General features: G+C 33.0%; 1 protein-coding gene across 3 annotated transcripts in view; it reads left to right on the forward strand.

Annotated features, from left to right (window-relative positions):
- CACNA2D1 (calcium voltage-gated channel auxiliary subunit alpha2delta 1) overlaps positions 1 to 21,447 on the forward strand; it is a 483,532-nt gene that overhangs the window by 297,487 nt on the left and 164,598 nt on the right. For all 3 annotated transcript variants that reach the window (XM_081286479.1, XM_081286480.1, XM_081286478.1), the window contains exon 6: positions 4,137 to 4,266. In XM_081286479.1, coding sequence (XP_081142605.1) covers positions 4,137 to 4,266 — 130 coding nt within the window. The remainder of the gene's footprint in view (positions 1 to 4,136; positions 4,267 to 21,447) is intronic.

Genomic DNA, 21,447 nt, shown 5'->3' on the forward strand with positions numbered 1-21,447 from the left:
GCTTAACATGTCCTTCATAAACTAATCATTTTTAAACAAATACAGAGTTTGAGTACATTTCTAGTGTAATTACTTTCATATATATATATATATATATATATATATATATCTTATTTATTATCAGATGAATTGTATCTAATATAATTATTATGACCATTTTACTATTGTTGAACATTTAATGTTTTCAGATTTAGATATTGAATAACATTTCTCTGAACATTGATAAATCTTACTCTCCTCTTCTATCCCAATAAATATTTTCTGGGTGAGTGACTGAATAAAATATTTGCCACATTTCTACATTTTTAACACTATCTCATAAATGTAGTTATTTGTATACTATCTATCTTATAAGCCTTCTACATTCTAAGTATCTGAATATATGAAAAATAAATTTACATATGATTTTTGGGAAGATATGCTTGCAAATAATATATTTCCCAGAACTATAGACATAAAAGTATAATTTTTCTTTTTTTTTTTTTGAGAGAGAGAGAGAGAGAGAGAGAGAGAGAGAGAATTTTATTTATTTTTTAGTTTTTTCGGCGGACACAACATCTTTGTATGTGGTGCTGAGGATCGAACCCAGGCCGCACGCATGCCAGGCGAGCGCGCTACCTCTTGAGCCATATCTCCAGCCCAAAAGTATAATTTTTCATAACTGAAAATTACTTTATGGATCCTTCAGTTTGGGCATTCAATTTATGTTAGAAGAGTTCATTAGAATCAACTGGAAGAGTCTTTCAAAAGATATTTCCCCTTTGATACGTTGCTTTATTGCTGCTTTCGAAGTGTCAGATAGTCTCATAGGTGAAGGATCTATTTATAGCCCGATAGTATTTATTCTACCAGGAACAGTGACTGATCCAAATCCAATATTTGTTAATGTAGCAGAGTGAAGACAGATCTCCTGTTGTCTATATGTTCTAATGTACCTTTGCACATAAGTGTGTTCCCCATGATGGATATTAGAGAAAAAGAATGGGAGGGTCAAATAAGCTTGAAAATATTAGGTCAAAAACAGTTTTATTAGTGCAGAATACCTCAGAACTTTGGATATACTAATGTGCTTATTATTCTCTTAATAGAAGAATATGATGTGCAAAACTTCCCAGCTTATTTGAGGATGGTGCTGATCCCTGGGAAAAATTCAAGAGACTTGTCTTTTGAAACACCCTTTGATCCAGGTGTGGTGTTGCACACCTGTAATCACAGGAGTTCAGGAACTGAGGCAGGAAGATTGCAAGTTCAAAGCCAGCCTCAGCAATTTAGCTAGACACTAAGCAACTCAAAGGGACCCTGTCTCAAAATAAAATATAAAAAAAAGGGCTGGGGATGTTGCTTAGTGGTTAAGCACCCCTGGAACCAAATAAACAAACTAACAAATAAATGCACTTTCACAGATATTATTTGCCATATTACTATTTGCAGTCATCTATTATCCACAAATAATGAAACTATACATGAAGAAATTAATATAATTTAGGCATCTATTATTATGCTTATTCCAAATAATAATAATTTATCATGAGGAGTTCTAAATAATCACATGTACCTAGTTTTAGTGGTTCATATCTTGAAGCACTGGACTTCACATATTAGTGTGCAGCAGCATAGCCTTGAAGTCTTGCTAAAATACAGATTGCTAGGTACCTCTTTTGCTCCTTGAAATGGACTAGATCTGGGTTGGGCCCCGAGAATCTGCATTCTTTAAAATTCATTGGATACTAATGATGCTTTCCCAAATGGCTGTGCTTTGAGAAACTAGCACTTTAAAATAAGTGTTGTGACCTTCACTAATTTAGAATAATGCTTATAAAGGAAACATATAGTTCCATCACTCATTAGTTGGAGTTTATGTTATTAATGTGGATGGTTTGTTTTATTGTGTCATTCTATTTATTATTCAAGTCAAGAGTTCCAAGGAATACAAAATGGAATAAATTTTAAACTATTTTAAAAATACATAATTGAATCCAAGAATAAGAATCTCATGTATCACTCTCCTTTTATCTTTTAATCATTGTATCAAGGCCATTGTGTTATGTAAGTTAGGCAGCACGTTATTTGATTCTGTTTCTTAGTTTTGTTGTCTTTCCTTTCTTCTCCTTTGTACTGTACACAGCTGACCTCTGTTTTAGAAAAGAGAATAATTAGTAATTCTTTTTGTTTGTTTGTTTGTTTTGTTACCAGGGATTGAACTCAGGGGTCCTTGACCACTGAACTATATCCCCAGCCTTATTTTGCATTTTATATAGCAACAGGGTCTCACTCAGTTACTTAGTGCCTTACTTTTGCAGAGGATGGCTTTGAACTCACAATCCTCCTGCTGTAGCCTCCTGAGCTGTTGGATTACAGGCATGAGAAACTGCTCCTAGCAATTAGTGATTCTTGAATGTGGATATTTTGCAAAATTTTAGACTTTCAAATTCAGTCATATTACTTTGTAAATTCAGTTTGTTAATGAAAGAACAAATATTTGTATTTGTGGCTTCTACCTGTATAAAAGCAATATTCTGTTTTCACAAATTTGTTCCAAAGATAGGTTTTAAAACCCAAATCCCATATGCTCTTGTGAGCATGCTGCAATCACATTGATCATTATTCCAGGAGTGACATAAAATAAAATTCTTCTTATGAGTATTTGCTCATATTCTCTTTCAGTGTTTTATTTACAAAAATAACTTAGTCACAACTGATAATTGACTTTATGACCTAGTGATAGGTTCTACCTGGAGCCTCAAAAGCTGTTGGTAAAAATAAAAAGGACTCTATTGCTTATAATTTTGTCTAGTATTTCTAAAGTTCAGTTTTCCAAGGAAAAAATGACATGGGTGTGTTTTCAAATATTTGAGGACTCTAATGTGTTATCTGTCATTTAAACTTTCAATATAATATGAAAAGTTGGATACCATTACATCTTTGTAGAACTACTGACTTTCCATTTTCTGCAAACTATGTTAGGACATTTTCAGGTTATTTCTTTCAATTTTCTCTATTGTTTAGTATTGCTGTATGCCTGCCAAAGGGGTATTTTTGTGTGATATATTATGGTCAAGTGTTGTGAATTTTTTTCAATTGTTTTTGAGGCAATTACCTTTGACATATAGAAATCAGTCTCCATAGTAAAGGAACTAAAAAACAGGCCTAAATTTACTTTTTAAAACATTCAGTTAAGGAAGAGTTACAAATGACTATTTCAACTGAAAAAAAATAGTGTTTACTATAAAAAGAACACAAAGTTATAGATGTATTTTCAGTAAATGAATAAAAATTCTAGTTTATTGCCAAGGGTGTGGGTGGCAACAAGGTAATTCTGCCTCACTAGCATAGTTCCAGCAGATGGAAAATTAATCTTGGACTTTAATCTCCTGTGGAATTTGCTTGAATCATTATTGATTGTATCTGAATTCCTACCTTAGGAAACAAATTGACAGAAGTTAGGATTTAATTGTGTTTAGATTTATACTGGATCTCTTCTTTCTCAATATACTTTCTTCTTTAACACAAAAATTGAGACACATGGAAAACATGAAAAAATCAAGGGAATCTGACAAAATAATCTTACATTGCTGCCTGATTGCTGTCATGTGTACTGTTTGTAGTCAAGTTATCCTTAAGTAACCAATATAAATTTAGTACCATAAATTGTGCAATTTATTTCAAGTGGTTGGTTTTAATAGTTGTATTTAAAGGCACTTATCCTTTTCTTTAAATGTCCATCTTAATGTCTTATGTGAGAAAGGTCTGAGTGGTTCCCAAATAACTCCAACATTGGAGAAATACAGGGAATTTGTTGCAATGCGAATGCTAATACTTGAATGGGAATTCGGGTGCCCAGTGCCATCATGGAATTATCTTTAAAAATATTCTTGTGGGGACTGGGGTTGTGGCTCAGTGGTAGAGTGTTCACCTAGCACGTGCAAGGTCCTGGGTTCGATCCACATTCCAACATATAAATAAATAAAATAAAGGTATTGTGTCCAACTACAACTAAAAAATAAATATTTAAAAAATATTCTTGTGGATCTTTTGTGTTTTGTAGAATAAATATTTACCAAATGAAAAGTAAATATGAAAATATCTATGTTAGCATAAATTATAAAATTATTTATTATCTATCTTTTCCTTTGTAGCCTGAAAAAAATGATAGTGAGCCAGGCAGCCAGAGGATTAAGCCTGTTTTTATCGATGATGCTAATTTTGGACGACAAATATCCTATCAACATGCAGCAGTCCATATTCCCACTGACATCTATGAGGGCTGTAAGTAAAAGAATGTGAATGACTGTTGGAATACTATGCTCATGCCTATTTATATATCTCATATTTGAAAAATAGGAGCAAGTGCAGCACTGTCTCATTTTCAAATCTTATAGAAGTCTGTGAAAGGCCTGGGGATGTAGCTCAGTGATTGAACACTTGCCTAGCCTGTGCAAAGCCATGGGTTTGATTTCATGAACTAGGGATGCTGATGTGGGGGTACTGTAGCAAAATGATTTATGTAAAAGAATCCTAATTTGAATGAACAGTTTGTTCATGTAGCTTCACTATGTGACTCTTTGTAGGGATGTTTGCATCCACAGAGACTTCCTTCACATCTATTGTCCAATAAATGATTCTAACTTCATAGTGGACAACCAGTAACTTATAAAATATATTGATACAGGGCTGGGGATGTGGCTCAAGCGGTAGTGAGCTTGCCTGGCATGCGTGCGGCCCAGGTTCGATCCTTAGCACCACATACAAACAAAGATGTTGTGTCTGCCGAAAACTAAAATAAATATTAAAAAATTCTCTCTCTCTCTCTCTAAAAAAAAATATTGATACATTCTTTAGAAATTGAAACAATGCAACTATATATTACACTCACATAAAACAATCTTTTTACATAAACATCCAAACTGGCAGAGGGATTTTGTAGAGTTTACACTCTGCAGTTCTTACACCTTCTTGTCATGCCTGTCAGTCTGTCTCTGTCCCTCTTTGCCTACCCTAGGGTATAGGACAAAGAACCCACATTCCAGTAGTTTGTGGGCCCAACATAAAATGAGTGTTGTGGAGGGGAAAAAAAAGAAGAAGGAGAAGGAGAACTAAAGAGATAGAAAACCAGTGACCAGAAGGCTTAGCTGAGAAGGCTTCATGGTGAGGAAGGGAGGGCTTATACGAAGGCCCAGGGAGAAGGCCTGTTCAGTGACCTTCCATATTCTAGCACTGATTCCATAGGCTGAGGATTCCACAGGCTTTCTGCTAAGGCAGCTTGGTCTTCCATGAGAAGAGTGACGCAGGAGACAGGGGCTTGACTCAGTCATGGCCTGTGCTTCAGTGTTAGCCATTCTCAAATTTTCCTCTGACCCCCTCATGCACCTTGGACCATGCCTTCTGATATAAGTAAAGAATAAAGGGAAAGAATCACTTGAGGTTTTTACAAATATGTTTCTTATGTTGTCCATAATGTGGAGGCTGTAGAATACATCAAGCACCCAGAGTATATCCAGAATTGCTGAGTCCTGGAGTGAGATTGCCTGAGTTCAAATCTAAACCTTAACAATAATATTTCCCTGGTAAAATCTGTCAACTTTCGTGGCAAGGATTTTCTTATTACATAAAATGAGGCTAATTAGGAAAGATCATCTGAGGATAAAATAAGTTAATTTATATAGGTTCTCAAGTTAAGTGCATATAAGGATTCATTATTAATTACAATTCAAATTCACTAAGACACAAAGGATTAATAAATGGGACTTTATAAATTAGCTTTTATTTGTAGATTCACTCTGAGCTTATTTTTTTAAAAATAACGCTTTAAATACGTGTAAATTTTTTTTGTCACATAAATTCCATGTTCTATCAAATTACTTTATTCACATTATTCACAATTCTCTCTCTTTTTCTCTCTCTCTTCCCTGTGGGGTTGGGGATTGAAGCCAGGGCCTCCTATATAGTAGGCAAGAGCTCTAGTACTGGACTGCATCCCCTATCATTGTTTCTCAATTTTAATGTTTAAAGGTACATTCTGTTTTCATCCTATCAATTCTTTTAAGATTTTTTATTTGCCTTTTTAAAATAGTTCTTCTTTCTATTCATTCTAGTTATACACAATAGAGAGGTTCATTTTGATACATCTAGAAATACATATGTAGTTTTCTCAATGTCAACCCCCGGTGCTGTCTCCCTCCCTCTTCTCTTCCCTCCTCAGGATCTCTTTCTACTTTTTTGATCTTCCTTCTATTATCATTTAAGTGCTGCATTCTAGTCATATATACATTGGAATTCATTGTGATATATTTATACATACACCAAGCCTAATTTAGTCAACTCCATCCCTCAGTTCTTCCCCTTTCTTGCCCTTCCCCATTGTACCCTGCTTCTACTCTACAGATCTGCCTTCTATTTTTTGAAAGATTCTCCCTTTTTGTATTCCTTTTTTTTTTCTTTTAGCTTCTGCATATGAGACAAACATTCAACCTTGACTTTCTGAGTCTGGGTTATTTCACTTAGCATGAGTATGATTTTTTTTCTCTATTAGAAACAAGAGATGGTGCATATGTAGTATCCTGCGTTACATGAGAATTAAACATTATTTAACTTTTTTATAATCCCACTCACAATATCTAAGTATTTTTTGGAATTAGATGGGATTTAGATCATAGTGATATGTGCTTTTTTTTCATTGACCTTTATGTGTGTCATTTTTTTCAGTAATTGTTTCAGCATTTGAAATTAGAGTAATAACTATCGTAACCTCTCTTTGGATAATGCTAAGCTATGTGATTGTGTTTTTTTCAATTAAAAAATACTACTGCCTTTTGTATTTTCTAATAGTCTATCACTCATTATTTTTTGGATATATCCACAAAATAATAATCCCATCACTTTATATATGTCTATTGAGTTCAATTTTATTTTCATCAATCTTCTGAATCTCATGACATTCTTCCACCCAGTATGACTGGGTTGAAGAAAATAGAGACCAATTCGAATGTTGTTAATTGGTTAGAAAATTTTATGATTGGATTTGCTTTGGTGTCCAATATTTAAGATGTTACTCCCTTATTCCTTAAATCCACTAACTTATAAATGCCAAAAAGATATTCTATCAATGATTTTTTTTCAATTTTTTTTTCCTGTAGAATATTTATATGTATATTTATATAGAAGCCTTGTATGTATAATCAAGGGCCACTATAGCTGAAACAGAGATTATAGGACTGCCTGTTACCTCCTGTTGTACTTTGGATGGAGCCCTGTTTGTCTCATATTGGTGGTCAAGGTAGATTCTGTGTGCAAGTTTACAAATTATTGTTTGATGGTTCTGGAACCAGAATTTTCCATGGGAGGTGGTGAGAAACTTCACATGAGAATTTTCATTTCTTTTTCTTTTGCTCTTTTAATGTTTCTTTAGTTGCAATCACATTTATAATTTAAGTTTTAATGTATTTTGTACTAGAACAGATATAAGCATGACACATAAAGTAAATTGAAGCATAAGATTTTGTTGTAATTAAAAATTATTACTTATATATAATATTAGTTATACATAATATTAACATTCATTTTAACAATTATTTTTAAAGTATATTTTTCATCTAAGTGTAGTGGTGCAGGCCTTGTAACTCCCTTGACTTAAGAGGATGAGGAAGAAGAATCACAAGTTTGAGACCAGCCTCATTAACTTGGTGACATCCTGTCTCAAAACATAAGATGGTCTGGGAATGTAACTCAATACTAGAGCACCCCAGTACTACCCACCTCCAAAAATGTTTTTGCTTTTACATAGTGCATGTGTGAACACACACAAATGCACTTTCTTTCCTGTATCCTAAGTTCTGATACTTATAAGTATTTGTATTCAATTAAAAAAACTATTTATAAATATTTGCAAATAAAAATTTTAATAGTCACAAGAATAAAATTTTTTACCTTGAAAATTGATATAGGAAATATTTTAAAATATGTTTTTAGATGTTAAAAGGTACTACTTGGAATAGGTGATAATTTTCAAAAAGAAAGAGAATTTCTATCTTTATTTTATTTACTGTCGTTTTTCTTATTATTGGATGTTCCGCTGCTGAAATCCCATTCACGATATTCTAATCCTGTGTGGCTTGCATCCCTTTAAAATTCATATCCAGCCCTATGGGCTGCAGGAGTAAATGACAGGAGTGAAATCAGAAATGTCAACAAGATCTGGAAAATTTTATAATTACTCATGTTCTTTAGGCAGGTCATTGGAAAGAATCAGATTTAGAGGATTGTTCTATGTTTCTGAGTTTAATGACTATGAAAGTACACTTTAATTGAAGGCTTAACTGAAGGAAACAGCCTCATCTTTCAGTTAAATACAATCATGTGGCTAGTTTCTCAGAAACAATCTCATATTCAAATTCCTCAAAGACGATTACTTTATAAAGTCCCTTGGATTGAAATGTGATTATTTTTGCTCAATGATATGTTTTAAGTTTCAAAATAGGCTATTTAATTAGAACCCTATCTTAAAGTTTCCAATTTTGAGAATTTTACTGATTGCTGCTTTGGATTTTCAATTCTCAAACCATAAGTAATTTTCAGATCTCATTTATCTGTTTATGAGTATAGAAAATATATACAGACTTCAATAAAACAAGTGCTAACTATTCTCTCCTAATTATTAGTTTTTTAATCACATAAAATCATTAATTTTTGAATCAATTCAGATTCAAGCTTAGGGAATGTATTTCTAGGTTATTTTTATTTTCAGTAGAATTTTTTTAAGAGAGAGAGAGAGAATTTTTTAATATTTATTTTTTAAGTTTTTTTCCACAGATACAGCATCTTTGTTTGTGTGTGGTGCTGAGGATCGAACCCGGGCCACAGGCACGCCAGGCGAGCGTGCTACCACTTGAGCCACATCCCCAGTCCCTTCAGTAGAAATTTTTGATATTTGTTCATATAATATAGTTCCAAAAGAATATACTTATAAAGGAAAATAATAAGAGGAGCTCCAACTTACATAAAGCTTTCAAGTATCAGATAAATTGCACTTATATAATGAAAGTTATTATTCTCATTTTAGAAATAAAACAACATACCTTTATCACAAAGATATTAATTTTGATGAAATATGTCTTTTGAGGAGTTGTATTATGTCTCTTATCCATTATTAAAATTACTTGCTTTTGAAAACCCCTAATCACTAATACTTATACTTTGTCCTGATGTGTATTTGTCTTGTGTTAAGATATAGCAACCATATCTTACACATTGCTACTATATATATTAAAAAGGAAAAAAAAAACTGCTTCCCCAGTCTTAGCCAACAATCATGTAGATAGTCCTTCATATTCTCTTGTAAATCTTAGCAGATAATCTGCTGCAAGTTATGTACACTAATTATACATCAATAATAGATAGTTCATTCACCTGTTGTAAACAACTCATTTCATTTTATAGTTCCAAAATGTAACAAGGTGGGTAGTAATATACCTTTTCTACAATTAAAAATGTTCAGTTGAACTGGGCATAGTGGTCATGCCTGTAAACCCAGAGGCTGGAAGGTGAGGCAGGAGGATCAGGAATTCAAAGCCAGCCTCAGCAAATTAGTGAGTGCCTAAGCAACTCAGGGAGACCCTGTCTCTAAATAAAATATAAAAAGGTCTGGAGATGTGGTTCAATGGTTAAGCACCCCTGAGTTCAATTCCTGGTATCCTCCCTGCCCCCCCTCCCTTAAAAAATATTCAGTTGAACAAAATCATAGAATTTGCAGGGAAATGGATGGCATTAGAGCAGATTATGCTAAGTGAAGCTAGCCAAGCCCTAAAAAACAAATGCCAAATGTCTGCTTTGATATAAAGAGAACAACTAAGAACAGAACAGGAAGGAAGAGCATGTGGAAAAGACTACAGATAACAAAGACGAATGGGGGGAGAGAAACGGAGAGAGAAGGGAAAGCATATGGAAATGGTAGGAGACCTTCAAGGATACATAAAATTACAAGAGGCTATGAGGGGCAAGGGGGAGGGAAAAAAAAGGGAGAGAATTGAACAACAGCAGGGGAGATAGAGAGGGAAGATGGGAGGGGAGGGGAGGGGAGGGGTGATAGTAGGGGTTAGGAAAGGTAGCAGAATACAACAGACACTAATATGGCATTATGTAAAAATGTGAATATGTAACAGATGTGATTCTGCAATCTATATTTGGGGTGAAAATGGGAGTTCAAAACACAATTTGAGTCTAATGTATGAAAGATGATATATCATGAGCTATGTAATGCTTTAAATAATCAATAAAAAATTAAAAAAAAAATATTCAGTTGATTGTCAAGTTCAGTGTAAATCAGGTTCTCTAACTATAGTTCTATGAGTTGTAAAGGTAGATTAAAACAAATTTTTCTTAAATAATTTGGCATTCTTGAGCAAACTTTAGACATTCAAAATAACAAAATATTACAGAGTACTTCAGCAGTAAATTGAAAATTTTAAAAAATACAGATATAGGTCAGAGGAGTTGAGATGATAGAAAAATGTTTAAAATAAGAGGCATAACTATCTAAATTATAAAAGAACATAAAATTATGGCAAAGTATTATATGTACAAAAAGAATGGCTAGTTTAATAAAAATTGACTCAAAGATTGGTCAATAATGATAGAATAAGTTGAAAACATATTCAGACTTTTATCCATAGAAAATATTTCATGATGTTTAATTTCCACACAACTTTCAGAGAAATACTTTGAAGTTTTAAAAATTTTACTATAATTGGAAAAAGTGAAAGATTTCAAATCTTATCACTTTCTATACCAAATTAAAAATGAAAAGGTGTCTCACACCTGGGCATGGTGACCCATGCTTTTTATCCCAGCTACTTGGGAAGCAGAGGCAAGAAGATTGCCAAGTTTGAAGCCAGCCTTTGAAACTTTAGTGAGACCCTGTCTCAAAAAATGAAAAGTTCTGGGTATACTACTCAGTGGTAGAGCACTTACATTCCTTGGCAAGGAATAGGGTGAGAGTGCAACACAATAGAAGTAGAAATAATAAGAAAGAAATCATAGGCCAATGTCACTTATAGATAATGTTGAAAATAAAAAAAAATGCCAAGTGAAGTACTAAAAGAATGACTCATGATAACAAAATGAATGACTTAATATTTGACAAAATTTTAAATATTACTGTATTCTATATCAATTATGCTGATTAAGCATTCAATAGCCTCATGCTTATTTTTAAGTGGAAATCATGGTAAATACTACTACCAACAACAAAACTCTCATCATGCTAAGCAGTTACTTTCATAATTTTCAATGCCTATCAATTATTAGCTTTTCCTAAGGCAAGAATATATGTCGCATTACTGTAAGACAATAGAGTCAATAGAGACAAGTTACAAGTACCAGGAGTAAAAAGTCACAGCTGTGTGTTTAAGAATTCTGAAGGAAGAAACTAATTAGCTTTCAAAGAATTCAGATAACTTAGTAAGGACACTCACTATATAAGATATCAATAAATTGATGTATTTCCTGCATATTAACAATAATTGTAAAATATATACTAAAGGGAAAGAAACTTCCTTCACAGTAGACAAAGGAACTATTAAAAACATTTAATTACAGGGCTGGGGATGTGGCTCAAGCGGTAGCGCGCTCGCCTGGCATGCATGCGGCCTGGGTTCGATCCTCAGCACCACATACCAACAAAAGATGTTGTGTCCGCCGAGAACTAAAAAATAAATATTAAAAATTCTCTCTCTCTCACTCTCTCTAAAAAAAAAAAAATTTAATTACATTTGGAATATAAACAAAGTGCATAAAGAGTGTCTTTCTGAACATTTAATCTAGTTTCAGTTATGTGCATGGACAAGAATACAGAGCTTAAGTGGATAAAAGACCTAGTTTTGTTACTGAATTTTCTTTTAAGCTGTTTCACCAGCAAAAGAGGTATTTTTCATTGGGGTGGTGAGGATACTTGTAGTAACTAAGGAATCTGTCCAAATAAGAAATACTTCTGTTTTATTTATTTTTAAATTCCCAAATAGCAAAATAAGATAAATATGAACAAACCGTATTTTTCAATAGTTTTAAATAGTACCATGTTTCTGAAACCTAAGCTATAAGGAATTTGAGTTTTATAACAAATAATCTCCCCAAAGTAGGGATTTTTTTTGATAGGTTCACTGTGAACCCAGGGATATGGAAACAGGGTTTCAAACTGTTGGGTGGAGGTTTTACAAGATAGTGACTCATTAAATTGTTTGTCTAACATGACCTGAGTACATGAGCTGTTCTGTGCACTCCGTGTGAGTATTGTTCCCACAAAGTTGAAATTTTCTAATGCCCCAGGTGCTTGCAGGAACTTCTGGAAAATCACCTGACTTCTAAACCACTGGCATTTTTCACTGATCATTTTCTATGCCAGTGTTGATCACAAATGTAAATTTAGATCAAAATACAATAATGCAACTGTTTCTAGCAAAAAGGTTGGTCTTAAGTTTTTTGTTTACTAATTTTTTTAACTGGATGATTCACAAAATAATTTCAGTTTTGAGGGATCCATCATTCCAGTCTATAGAGTTTTACATTAAATAACCAAAAAAAAAAAAAATCAAATGTCTTTAAAGAGTTGTCATTAAAATATTACCATGGTTCTAATTTTAACAGAGTAGCTTTTCTTCTGTTAAAAATGTTATTTAAATTATAAAGCCTTGATTCTGATGCATGTAACCCGAAATCTGATTAAGTGCTAAAAAAGGACACTCTTAAGAAGTACAATTCATTCTGTATCAAAGTGATCATCTATTGTAATAGAAGGATTAGCTTAAATAATTACTGTTGCTCCTCATTAGGACTAGAGAAGTGAAAATAGTAAAAACATCATAAAAAGATATGAGAAAAAGCCTGAGGTTCGAAACATAGATTTTAGGCTAGAGTAATTTGATCATACTTAATAAGGCTGGCACAAAGAGAAGCAATTCAAGTTCTAAGATAAAGTTGGTACTTTTATTGTCTTTTTCTAATGATGTTCCTATAATACATGCATATTGATGGATAGCTCTATTGTATTCATTTCTGATAAGAAAACTTTGACTATATATATTTTGACTATATATATATATATATATATACACACACACACACACACACACACACACACACACACATACACCAAAGGACAAAAGTACAGTATTCTTCTGATTGCAAAGATGCTGGGTTTTTTCTTTTAATTCATTAAGGGATATAGAATAATAGAAAATTCATAGTAAGATTATTATAAAGTTTATAAATTGCTTTGAACTGAATTATGTCACCCCCCCAAAAATTATATTTTTGTAGCTCTAGCCCCTAATATGACTATCATAGGTCATGAAGACTTTAGTAAGTGATTTTAAGTTAAGTGAGGTTGAAAGGATGGAATTCTAATCAAATACAGCTGTGGCTTTATAAGAAGTGGGAGAGTTTTCCCTCTAAGCATGCACATGCAATACATGTGGACACAGTCGGAAGGTGGCCATCAGTCAGCCAGAGGAGCTCTCACCACACACCCAGTTGACTGGCACTGTCCTCTTGAACTTTCCAGCTTACAAAACTGTGAGAAAATAAATTTCTGAAATTTAAGACATTGAGTCTGTGGTATTTGTTATGGCAGCCTAAGTAGACTAAGATTCAAATTTATTTTCACAGAAAAATTGCTATAGGCTTAAACCGTGTCTTAAAAGAATAGATATGAAAAAAAAAATGAATTAGCATTTCATGCTTTATACAGTAATACATGGTTTAGAAATGTTTGGCTGCAAAATTTAGATTTCCAAGTCTTTTGATTTAGGGGGATTTTTCTTTTGATTTGTTTGTTTATTTTTGAGATGGAGTCTCACTTTGTCACTCAAACTGGCTTTAAACTTCTGGGCTCAAATGATCCTTCTGTCTCAGCCTTCAGGCATGTGCCACTATGCCCAATTGAATTCAGAATCTTGATTTTAATACTTCAACTTGAAGTTGTTGAGTTCTGGAAATTAATTAATGCCCACCAAACTCAATAGAAAAAATAGACTTGAATTGGAAGAACTTTTAACTGCAATTGTGCTCATTTCATAGCAAAAATAATTACATAAATCATTTTCATGGGGGATTTCTGAAAGTTATTTAGTAGATAACCAAACTCTTTAGATATTTTGACTTATATTGTTACGAAGTGTTTATTTTTTAAGATAGGGCAGAAAAATGTTTTAACAAACCTGATTGATTGACTTTATTATTCAGATCACAATGCCCAGAGTCTAAGATTGTCCTGGGGTCACTCTGACATATTTTACAGTATCAGAAATCTTAATCCATAAATTCAAATGTCTACTCTCCTTTAATAGTCAAATTTCCAAATTGGAGTTAGAGTTGACACTTCCCCGCTATGGTGGGGAAGGGGACATGCAGCTGGGTATTTCATAGCTGCTATGTGAATTTCACCCTGGAGGTTGAAGCAGAGAGGAAAGGGAAGAATCAGGATGGTCACTACCTGGCTGGGTGGTCTAGGGCAGTACTGGATACATAGCAGGAGAGATACCACAGGTTACTTGTAGATTTCTTGCTGGGCTCTTCTTTTTTGTAGTTCATTGACCAAGAAGACACATCTCTATGTGGAAACTTACTTCCAGTTGCTTCCATGACCCTGGATGACATTTTAAGTTTGCTTCCTCAGAACTATGTAATGCACCACAGGAAAACTGAAATCTTACATGCTTCATGCCAGCCTTAGCAGAGGCTACTAAGTCGGCTAATATTGTAACATATCTTGCAAAGTTCTTAATATTTTACTGTGTATCTTTTATACCACATTTCATTATAAAGCTTATCTCATGCTGTTACACATTTGGCCAAATATTAAGAAATAGCCATAAATAAATAGTGGAAATTCTCTTTTTAGGAGAGTCTGATTTTAAGGACAGTGTGTTGGTTTGGGGTGTCATTGCTTGCCTAGCATGTACCTGGCCATGGATTTTATCCCCAGCACTGCACAACAATGGATAAGTAAATTAATTAATTAAATACAGTGACTTAAGAACATTTAGAAGAATTTAAAAGTCTATGTCATCATATTTGGCCAATATTGTAATTGAACCCATGTTCCCAATCCAAAAAAGACAACATCCATCTGTAAATCACTTAAATCTCAGTTGTCTGCGGAGTGCAATTCAATCAAATATAACATCACATATATTTATATAAGTACTTCTCTAAAATGATATTTCTCAGTGTCCTTTCTTAAGAAGGTCCTCAAATATTGTACAGCATGTTTACTAAATTGCTTCAATATAAATTTTTCACAGTTCAGTAGGTACAGTGTTATAAAGAGATCAGTCCGTGAATGTTTTTTAATAAAAATATTCAGGGGTATGTAAAATGCTTAGCTACTGCTGTATTTGTCGTACAGTTTATTGGAGAATGCAAATAAAAATTCACTGCTTTTTAAAATATATGTTAAAAAGTGAGACTAGAGGGATGAAATGGAAAAAGGATGTGTGCACTATTTAGTGCCTCTGAAATTGAGAGCTAGAAATCAGAAGTGTACTTGACAAGCTTTTATGATGGGTATAACAAGTGACAGGCCATTCAAAGGCTGAAGAAGAGAGATAATGAAATCTTAAATTAGAATAGCTTCCAAAACAGACTGACAGTACTGTTCACAGCAAATTAAAAAAGGATTGACAATTGGAGAGAAAATGGAGATATGGAATTTGAGATGAGAAAATGTTAATCATCTGGCATTTTACTTTATGGATAAAATCTTACTGAGAGTTTTCTCTAGAAATAAAAAAAAAAACATGTAAAATATTTCTAAAATTCTGCTAAAAAAGCAAAAGACTTGAATTGGACCAAAGATTATAAGATCATTTTATTTTAAGATAAAATGATCCGATATTATAATTGTGGGCTATATACCATGCAAGTAGTCAGATTGGGTTTAGGTAATATTATTGTCATTTGAACAAATCTAATAATGACTAATATGCAAACTTTTAAGAAGTAATTTTAAGTTATAGAATATTTTAATGTAGTAATGAAGGCCTTGGTGATCATGTTACAGGCTTATAAAATATTTTTTTTACTTTCTCCTTGCAAATGAACACTAGTTGGAAAATATGAGGATTTCACCCAGGTTTCCATGGACACAGGCAGCCTTTATTTTCTTATTTACACCCAAACTGGAATGTGACTGAAGATTGCCCCATTACTATAATTTCATGTCTATAATGACCTAGTGTGATTTCTAAACTTTCTTGTAATCAATGCTGATCATATGGAATGCAATGACAGGGACTGGGCTAGTTGGGGTACAAGGCAGAAGTTCCCAGGGGGATGACACAGCAGTTGGTGGAAGGTTTTATGTTTGAAAGACACTAATTTTGCATGAAGATGTTATTCTGCATACTTAACGTGGCTTCTATATTTAATGTATCTGATTTATAAATCACAGAGCTTCTATGACCTGGAAAACATTTCATTCAAGAATAATTTGGAGGGGCTGGGGATGTGGCTCAAGCGGTAGCGCGCTCGCCTGGCATGCGTGCGGCCTGGGTTCGATCCTCGGCACCACATACCAACAAAGATGTTGTGTCCGCCGAGAACTAAAAAATAATAAATATTAAAAAAAATTCTCTCTCTCTCTCTCTCTCACTCTCTCTTTAAAAAAAAAAAAAAAAAAAAAAAGAATAATTTGGATTGTGGCACATTTTACTTTTCAGATCCACTCCAAAACTTTAAAAACAATATAAGAAAAACTTGGTTTAACAGTCTTCTAAGAGCAATTCAGTCAATGTGTACATATATTTTCTTTAACCATTAAGTTGTTTTTTCTTAGTCTTTTAATTTTGCAGAGGAGTTATGTAATAATTTTTCATATATACTAGTTATTTCAAGTATGTTAATATTATAACTCCCCTTTTAAATTATATTTAATACCAGTTGTCTACTCTAGGTGGGAAAATACCACACTAAAAATAAGTAAATCATTCAGATATTAAAGGATAAAAATAAAAAATTGTTTATTGTAATGGGAAAATAGCTTTATTCAAGTGAGCATTTAGACAAGCAGTCCTTAGCAGTAATATCATGAGAAAGTTGCCATTCATAAGAATATTCTAATACCTCCAGTAAAGGATTTCATACAGGTAACAGTAAATATATCTAAAGTGACTAGACCACTCTTAGATAACTTTTAGATAAAATAAGAGGTTTTGTTTTTATCAGCAGAGCTTATTTTTATATGAAATTAGAAATTATGTTGATATTAGTGTAATTACCATATTATTATCTACGGAGACTTCTTTACATGGAATTGAGGACTTAAGCATATTTTTCTTCACTCATTGAATTAAAAAATCAGTGTTTTATAAATAATAAAGTAGAATTAGTATATTAAAATTCAAATTGAGTTATAATTTACTGTATGTATATATACATACATATGTACATATTCGCACCTGTGTGTGTCAGGAGGTGCTGGGTATTGAATTGAGGGCCTCTTGATGCTAAGCACATGCTCTACCACTGACCTATATATATCCCAGTCCTATTATCTATTGATTCGGTTCTTTTCATAGTACTTTTAGCTTGATTATTACCATAGTATGCTTATTACTTATTATCAAAAGTAGGTTAGGAACGTAATTTTAATAATGAATTTTAAGGTAGATTTTAAAGTTTTTTTTTTATTAATAGGTTGTGCATCTGAAGCTTTGAGCATGAAATCACTTTTGCTTTGAGGGCTTTTAAGTTATTCATATGCCATCTTCCTTTGATAATTATATATTTCAGAGTTCATAGATTTTAAATATTTGGCTAAAGTTCAATTAAATTTTCTAAGAAATCAATAATAAAAAATTTTGCTACTACAAAGTCAATTCTTATGGATAGATAGAATAAAGTATACACACCAGGGGACTTTTTATTCATATTTTATTCATAGGGAATTAAATATATTATTTCTAGAGACTACTTTGAGAAAGGATATGCAGATATTTAAAGTGACAGGATAAAAAAAATATCAGCATAAAAATGAAAATAAGGCTGCATCTTATTTTCATTGTCTTTCAATGTATTATAGTAAAAGTATGTCAAAAATTGCATACAAAAAGTTATTAGAGCTCCATGTCATCCAATAGGGTAATTATGATATTTTAATATTATTCTCTCAAGAATTTCACCATGTGGCCAAACTTCACTCCTCTCTTCTTCAAAACAGGCATTTTACTCCATTTCCAACCAATCTGTCTTTAGATTCATGTGCCCCAGGTCATTCCAAAGGTATTTTTAAATTTGGTTAGGCTGGTACTCTTTTTTGTTTCCTTCTACATAAATCATTAATAGAAAAGACATGGACCCTCTAATTGTGGGTTATGACTCTAATCAAATTAAAAATAATAAATCCATAATGATATCCTTAACAAGTGTATTATGCTGTAACAGTTATGGTAGAGATTTCATTGCTCAACTGAACATGAATTGCTCCTTTACAGTCATAGAATTATACACACTTTCCAATCTTTAGCAGGGTGTTGACAGGAGGGTGGTGCTATCCCATGGTTATGGGTGATAGTGATATGTATGGCCTTTGAGTTGGTGCATTTAATTGCCAGTAGTAGACCTTCTGGAGCTCTGTTTCCTACCCATGATGGGGGAAATGAGAGATGGAACTTCCATAAGTCTAGTTCCCTGGTTGAATTAGGGTACCAGAGATTACTTTCCTTCTCACACCTAGACTCTGCCAACAATAAAATTAAATAAGTAAGTAAGTAAATAAATAAATAAAAATAAAGATCACCTTGATGTTTTAATCCACTTAAATCATAAATACATGGATTTGCGTTCATAATTATATATATATATACACACACATACACAATATATATATTGCTGTATTCTGGCTGAGCACAATTCAGGAGCCACTTGTCAAAAGAAATGAACTTTATTTTTAGAGCCACACACGCCAAACAAAACAGCTCCTCAGGAAAAACCTTCAGAGCCCAACTGTCACCACCGGCTTCCCACAAGCCTCTCAACCTCCCCCACTCCTCCTGCTCTTGAGGCCGATTGGCTGGGTCCAGTGGGCAGAGCCAAAAAAAGTCCCCCAATGAGCAGCTCCTTGGTCTGAAAGGGCGGGGAAACAGCCCAGTGAGCATCACCACAGAGGAGCCAATCAGTTGACAGCTAGAAGTTTGCTGGGGCCGCTGTGAGCCAATCATCAACTGGCAGCTGGAAGTTTGCTGGCAGCTGGAAGTTTGCTGGGGCTCCTTCGGCTGTGGCTCTCAACAATATATATATACACACATACACAACAAATATTCTGACATTTCTGCCTCACTATTTACCTACTTATCTTTGTGTTATCCTTATCTTTATAAAATCACCAATCAATTAAAATGTAGCTTTCTTTGCTTCTCAGGATTTTCCCCAAATGTTTGAAAATCAATATTTTTACCTAACAATTTTGTTGCTAAACTGTTAGGCCTAAATTTAATTTGTGGCCAAAATAAATTTTAAGACATAATTTATTCCAAGTTTTAAAGCCCTTATGAACCAGATTCATATAGAACTGTAAAATAAATTTTACTTCCCTCTCTTATTATCAATCCTCTATTTTCTCTCTTCTTCTCTTTAATGCAGATTTTTTTTTTAAAGAGAGAGTGAGAGAGGAGAGAGAGAGAGAGAATTTTTAATATTTATTTTTTAGTTCTCGGCGGACACAACATCTTTGTTGGTATGTGGTGCTGAGGATCGAACCCGGGCCGCACGCATGCCAGGCGAGCGCGCTAGCTTGAGCCACATCCCCAGCCCTTTAATGCAGATTTTAAAACCATGACAATTTGGTACAACCAGAGCTAGATGGTAGATAAATTGAATTTAAATTCTGATCATTTTAATTTTTTCTTTCATTTTTGCTCATCTCCAAGTCAACATTCACATAAAATATTAGTTAATAATATAAACCTTATATGTTAAAATATTATCTCCAACTCACTGTTTTGCATTGTAAAACTGAATAATTTATGACCCACAATATGTGACATTAATGACTCTTCCTACTGACACAATCATACAGCCATGATTTTATAACAAAATACAGTCGTACTAACCTGTGTTCTGTTGTCCTTAGGCTAGAGTCTCAATTCCAATTAAGAAATATGTATTCACTATGGGTGAGGAGAGAGAGAGAGAGAGAGAGAGAGAGAGAACGAAATATATTTAAATTATTAATACAAGTAGATATTTTGCATTATAGGGAACCATATCATATTATAAGTCCATTATGGTAAGCATGCCATTATGGTAACCAGGCAATATGGTAACCATATTAACCTTAATTGAAATATTTCCCATTGTTCTTTGTAACAAAGAGAATAAGATCTTAATGGAAATTGAAAAAAAAAATACAGGTCACAGTAGATTAAATAGGAATGCTATGTGTCTTTATGATTTTCAACTTTATTAAGATTGGTATGTGTTCTTTTTAAGACATACTTGGATTCAACCATTAAATTCTGTTGGTACCACAAAATTGAAACGTGTACATACTTGTTTTCTTCAGATTTTCCGTTTGTTAGTCTGTACTTACTAAAAATTTAATTCAAGTACATAACCTTATACACATAAGAATTCCCCAAGGCAGAAGTTTATAAAGGAATATTACATTCACACATTCAGTACGTCTGGATGTACACTGTATTTGATATAAATAGTTCTAGATTCCAGATTTAAATATTGCCAAATATTTTAATTTCATTTCAAAGCACTTATCCATAAAAATAATGATCTCACAATTATTTATACATCTCAAAAGTTATAATTGTAAACTCTGCTTAGAAAAGATATTAAAAGCATTTACTAGGAAAACTTAAAAAGGTTAAGGAAATCAATCTTGGCCCAAAATAGAAAGAATAGTTCAAAAATACAGCTTGATTGAAGTATTCTTGAAAATGGAAATATCCATGCACCCTTTTCAAATCTTCTATTTGATGATCAATTTACTTTTTATCATGCACATGTATACATTACATATATGCATTTCATTTGGGTATGGAAGGGTGCATTCCTCCAAATTTGAAATAATTTTTTTAGTCTAAAGTAAATGTATACTTGGGTAGTCTACATTGTGATGTTCATAATATTTAATTCAATTTAATTTGAACTAATGGAAAGAAGGAAGTATTTTGGAAATTCATATAACAAGCAGTGATCATGGATTTGAGGGAAATATTCATTTATTTATTTTTTATTCTAATTTGTTATATATGATAGAAGAATGCATTACAGTTCATATTATACATATAAAGAACAATTTTTTGTATCTCTGGTTGTATACAAAGTATATTTACACCACTCATGTCTTCATAAATGTTCTTAGGGTAATGATACCCATCTCATTCCACAGTGTTTCCTACCCCCATGTCCTCTCCCTTCCCCTTCCACCCCATTTCCCTATCCAGA

This window comes from Spermophilus citellus (assembly GCF_964194105.1).
Source record: "Spermophilus citellus genome assembly, chromosome: 3".
NCBI classification, from domain to species: Eukaryota; Metazoa; Chordata; class Mammalia; order Rodentia; family Sciuridae; genus Spermophilus; species Spermophilus citellus.